This window comes from Poecilia reticulata, linkage group LG15 (genome assembly GCF_000633615.1).
Source record: "Poecilia reticulata strain Guanapo linkage group LG15, Guppy_female_1.0+MT, whole genome shotgun sequence".
NCBI lineage: Eukaryota > Metazoa > Chordata > Actinopteri > Cyprinodontiformes > Poeciliidae > Poecilia > Poecilia reticulata.
Genome location: NC_024345.1, coordinates 144,850 through 151,038, shown reverse-complemented (window position 1 = coordinate 151,038; position 6,189 = coordinate 144,850). Strand labels below are relative to the sequence as shown.

General features: G+C 38.7%; 1 protein-coding gene across 2 annotated transcripts in view; it reads left to right on the top strand.

Annotated features, from left to right (window-relative positions):
* Positions 1-6,189, top strand: part of LOC103476546 (B-cadherin-like) — a 31,975-nt gene that overhangs the window by 16,616 nt on the left and 9,170 nt on the right. For both annotated transcript variants that reach the window (XM_008428988.2, XM_017309190.1), the window contains 2 exons: positions 2,967-3,139; positions 5,676-5,804. In XM_008428988.2, the coding sequence (XP_008427210.1) occupies positions 2,967-3,139; positions 5,676-5,804 (302 nt within the window). The remainder of the gene's footprint in view (positions 1-2,966; positions 3,140-5,675; positions 5,805-6,189) is intronic.

Genomic DNA, 6,189 nt, shown 5'->3' with positions numbered 1-6,189 from the left:
TGTTTTTATGAAGCGTAAAGCATATTTAAATTTCGCGTTTGCTTGTTTTTTATACTGAAATAGGAGACCTTGCTTTTGTCTGCCTCCAGCAACCCAAGCCTTAAAGGCCCGCCTGGCCTCAGCATGAAGCTCCTTCACATGTTCATTCCAACCTGGTCTTGCTTTCTGTAGCTTAGTCTTAYACAATGCCCTACTGGAGCYACGTAGAGACTTCACAATATTTTCATACAAACTGCATAGCTGTATACCATGCAGTGGATCCTTACAATTAATATCACTACACGCTACTGCAAGTTTWGGCAGCTCAATGCAACCCAGCTGGGTCTCAGTTTGATCGAAATACATATTCAGGTCATTTTCTGTAGCATTAGACCAGTCTAGTTTTCTACCATTCATGCKCCTATGAACAGGCTGAACAGCTGGCATGTTGCCAATATTCACAGAAATTGACAGAGGCATGTGATCACAAGTCGAAAGCCCATAATTAATGCTCATAGATTTGATAGATTGATGAGAATCGGGTGTACTAATGCAGTGATCTAACCATGAGGTTGTGCCCCATGCTTCACTAACATATGTGAAGCTGTTCTCAGGTAGAAAAACCTTACTAGATAAAACCAGACCGTTATCAAGGCAGAATTGCATCAAATGATTTGCAAATATTGAACCTTCATCAGAAATATCTGCATTCATGTCCCCCACAATTAAAAAACAGGATGAATAATTTTCCTGAATAATAGTCATAATATAAGATAACCTAAGAAGATATTCTTCTTCATTCCTGTGGGATTCATACGGTGTATAGATGTTGAGAATTATCACCCTCTTGTCATCATCATTAAACTCAATTCCAATGGCCCAATTGACGTCTAATCTGAGCACTTTAACCAAGGGATCATACTTTTTATGCCATAAAATAGCAACACCACCTGGTATTCTACCATGAACTATCCCATCTCTCAGATCAGTTGTAGATTCACCCACACCATAGAAGTCTTTATGTAGAAAGTTGAGTCCTTCCAAGTCTTGCTTTGGTAAAAAAGTCTCTTGAACACACAAGACATCACAGTTCTCCAATAAAGTATTTACAGTTAGACGGCGTAAATTATCCGATTCCTTAGTCCCAACAGGCAATCCTCTTGCATTGTAAGAGACAATATTAATGTCCATCTACTAGTRATGACTCGATAGCTCCCGGACTTTCTAACCGCGCGTCGGACACAGTGGGCAACACAGTGGGCACCAAACGCTTCCGAGACTCACCAGAAGACCTTTCCTCGGATTCTCTGGACCTACGTGCCTCAAAGAAGCGACGAACAAAAACACCAGCTGGCCACAGTTGTGGGTCAAACAAATCCATCATATCTTCGCATTCAGCAGTAACATGAAACGAGCTGAATCTTTTCTGGATRGATTCAATTCTACGACATGTCACGGGCTTCCTCAGTTTATCAGCCAGATACGAGCGTAGAGTATCCGTTTCAAGGTCAGGTGCAAATCGAGTTGCAAAAACACTCACCACCCTAGTTTTGACCACTGGGATGTTGTTATCCACACTGGTTCCTGTTATTGCCAGCTTCTGGCGCYGTTTTCGTGACGGGACCTCTTTGAAATCTCCGATCCCTGGCTTAACCTCTGTATTCCGATCTTGACGTGGCTTTCTAATCCCTTTCTTTACCACTTTGGTCCATGGCGGAGATTTCGGCAGGTCCTCCACCAGCTGCACTTGTGAGTGGTGAGCAGAGGCCCTCACCTCCTGCACCGCGTCCTCGCCATGCGCTCCTACCCTGGTCCGATTCGCTTGYCTCGTCGAGTCATATTCCTCAACTGCGGTCAGCCGGTGGTCCAGAGTTGTGACGACCGCTTCGAGATTCTCATTCACAGTGGCTTGAGATTCCATGACATTCCTTAAGCGAAAGACCTCCAGGCTCACCTGCTCCATCCTGCTAAGTAGAGCAGAAGCATCCATGTTGCCGAAACCAACTGGCGGAAGTACATCCAGATAGTGCGAGACGAATCTCGGAATGTTTTCACCACACTCGTTAAGCACCCTGAGACAGTCCTTTATGTTGTTAAGATCCTTTTGAGGTCCTTTGTATTTGATGCAGCGAATCGAAGTTGTGCACAACTCAAACAATTGGCGCTTTGACTCCTCAATCCACTCAGAGGAGAAATTATTTGAGGCCAATAATACAATTTCCTCCTGAGATAAAGTTCTCATTTTCGTAACAATGAAGCTCAGAAACTCATCCTCCACTATCACTTTCCCCTCATCGGTTTTATAAATGTAGATTTCGCTCTTAATTCGAACCTATTTTCCAGTACGAGACACACCCATATGTCGCACAGCCGCCTTTTTCTTCTGTAAATTCCAATATTACTCCAGACAAACTGACATTTCTCCTTTCTAAGAACAGTTGAGGATCAACAACAGAACATTCCCATTCACTGCACTTAACAGAAACCTACAAGAAAGAACAATAGAGCAATTAAACAGAGAAAGCAGTTGTATTTTAAAGAATACAGAGAAACGGCAAAGAAAAAAGTATGACTTATAATTTTAAGACATTGTAGACGCGCTATGGTATCATCAGAACTGATGATGATTGGGACCAGATGGTGGAGTGAAGAAACATTTCAGGATGTCGTCTTTGTCTGTATTTGTCAGAAGTAGAATCAGTTGTGTGGTTTAAGTGTGGACTCCTCCATCCATCCATTCATTCATTATCTGATCACCACCAGCCCCCTCACCATCTTGCTGATCCAGCTCATCTCCATGGGCACCACTGGTGGTGTATTACCACCAGTTGGTGGTGCCATGGGCTGGCACCACCAGCCCATGGGGATGGGCTGGTGGTGCCCATCTCCATCAGTCTTCAGATAAGAGGCGGGGCTCTTAGTTCATCTTACCTTCACTGTTAAATCTTAATAGCTGCTTCTCTGACTGTTTGTTTCCTCTTGATTAGGTACTGAGGTGATTCAGGTAGAGGCCACAGATGCTGATGAGCCAGATACTGACAACTCTGATATTGGGTACCGTATAATGAGTCAGAAGCCAGAGCAGCCCAGTCCCAACATGTTTACTATCAACCCAAAAACTGGAGTCATCAGAGTCAACGAAGCTGGGCTGGACCGAGAGGTGAGAATTCTGACAGTTTTGGTCCATCTGACTAAAATCAGAATTGGGCTACAATTAACATGTATTTTTCTTATGAAATGCAAAGATTTGGGAAGATGATGTAGAGTTCCAAAAGCAGAAGTTATTGTCAAATTTTTTATGCAATTTTAGTTAAATTAAACTGAAGTTTGAAACTTAAAATTAAGATTAAATTCTCATCGTTGTAATTATACTGTTTTGATTGATTGGTAAAGTGTAGATGTTTGTTTGGTGTCCTTTGCAACTAATGGAATATTGTACATGCTGTTTGTGAATCATTTTCACTTTTACTCCTTAAAGATGCCACAGACTAAGTGTTCTTGATTAAATACTGTTTGAATTAATAAACTCAATTTGAAGATTTTGGGGGGTGGGGAACATTTAGGAATATAACTGAGAAACGCTACATCATATCAATGGTATTCTACATTCTTTCGTTCTCAAATAAATGAAATAGATTTAAGAAACTCCCAATATGAGGAAAGATGTGAACTATCCAGACCAGCCAATCTGTCACAACCACTCCATATTCAAGTCACTGAAAATAACTTGTTTTAGGGGCGCACTGATTTATCGGCCAGTTGATTTATCAGTACCAATTTCCTTAATTTTGGGAGATCGGTGATCGGCCTATTTCTACATGTGAAGCCGATCTAATCCGCTGATGTTATCAACCTTGGCAAAGGTTTAAAAATCAGCCACTGTGCTTTTCTTTTCTCCTGTGAGAGAGGTTGGACTGAAATCAGAACATGTCTGCACATTTACAGTTAAGAACAGTCACCTCACTGTTGTCAATTCAACAACTTTCTTGATATATTGAGCAACATTTCAGTCAATAAAATGGCATGGGCCAAAATTGGAATCGGTAAGTTAGGTTTTTTAAAAGATTGTTAATCGGCGATCGGTCAGAAAACTGCAATTGGTACACACCAACTTTTTTTCTCCCTAGTTTAATGGCAATAATATCTTTTCAGCAAGTTAGTTTTAATAATAAATTAGATTATTAACAAAAAGTTAATGTATTTGAGTAACTCAGCTCACAAGTATAACACATTTTGTACCTGAATTATTGACTGAAGTTTTACAGACTTTGCTTCTGTTAGTGATTTTTTTGCTTACAGCTAATGGAACCATGACATTGAAGATTAGAATATTACACCAGACCAAAAAAAATCTTAATTCATAAATATGGGTTCAACGAAATATTTTTCAAACCTGCTTAAACGTTATTTTCAAGAAGGTACTTTTAATCTGACAAATGAGCCTCATTGGAACCCATAGTCTGATTTTATTAAGGATGACTGTAATTAGGAACATCTCAATAATGTCTCAAGACAGAGTCAGATTGTCTAGAAATAAAAACTTGCTCTTTGCAGTGACTGCCATAAAACCAAGCAAATTACAGCATCAGCTTGAAGTGGGAGCACTGCTGCCAACTTAGTGATGTTGCTGCTGTATTTTGCAACTTTTCAGACCCCTCCGGCAGCGTTTTTCTAAAAGAGTGACTAGCAACAAATATGGCAACTTTCTCTAGTTTATCGGGGACTGCATATTCCTGACAAAATGATGGGGGGGAGGGGGGATAACAAAACTGCAGTGAGAGCTGCTCTGATCTCCTCTCACCTCAGAAACACTGTCAGGCTGCCGATCTAACAGCAGGCAAAGCAGTAGAGCAAAGAAACACACTCCATTCCTTTTGCACATTTCAATGGAATCACTTGTGCGCAAAGCTGCCAGAAATCCTGCTCTGAATTACAGTAACAACAAATGGAAAAAATGCATATCCCATTGACATTTAAGCACATGCATTTAGTAACAAAGCTTGAGTAAAATAGAATGACTTGATTTCTATTTGACTAATTGGTTCAACTAAATCATGCTCTGTCCAGACTATTTCACAATTCAACATTGTCAGGCATTTAGGAATAGATAATTCAACAAATCCTTGTGAAAAACCCCAAGAAACAAAAAGTTACAATATTATTCCTAAACATTATGACTTACCATGCTGATATTTATACCTTATATTTAACTGAAGTTAATATGAAAAGTTGAGGCATTTCTTAAAAGTACGAAAAGAGCAGTCTTTATTAATGACTTAGTTCTTCATTTGAAATATTAGTTTTTCAGGAAATGCACTTTAGCAGAGCGTAAGGCTATTGTATTGTTCATCGTTTCCCCACCCTCCTGCAGTGTCCTGTATCAGATTCAATGCTTTAAGCTACAAACACATATCTGTTGCAGATCTAATTTATGAATTGGCATGATTTCAATCAAATCTTTTTTTATGTCATGTTATTATTTCTCTACTTGAAATCTTCAAACAGAACAGAATGAGCTCTGTTCTGTTTGTTGGAACCTAAAATACTTTCTAAAATGGAGCTTTTGTTAAAGGCTCTGCAAGTGATAAATGAAGATTAAAATGGTGTTGAATATTTTAGAAAAATGATGTCCTACAGTTTAGTGACAGCAAAATGAAAGTGTCTTGTTTAATTAAAGTCAACATTTCATTCAACAGAAAATCCCTCAGTATGAACTGCAAGTACAGGCAGCTGACAGGAAAGGAGAAGGTATGACTGCATTTACCAAAGTGATTATCAAAGTGACGGACAGCAACGATAACGCTCCAGTCTTTACACAGTTGAAAGTAAGTAGAACACCACTTAAAAAAAAAAAAAGACTTTGTTAATTTGTTAATGGATGGCTTTCTTTGAAAATCTTTATATATAAATTAGTTGCACTTAAAAGTTGATTTTTTTTTTTTTAAAGAAGAGAACCACTTTATAGATATAAAGTTTTTCATATTTTTTAAAATTATTTTCTATGTTTTATGCCTGTTTGTCCAAAAAATTCTCATTTATGAAAGAGAAAAACCCAAAACATGCTATATTTTTCAAAAATAAACAGCTAAGTTGAATATTTTTGCATTTTTGATGTGGATGTTTCAGCCTTGACAAAAATACTTATGCATTATTTTTGGAGTGATGAAAGTTAAAACTGACACTCGTCACATTCATATATATATATATATA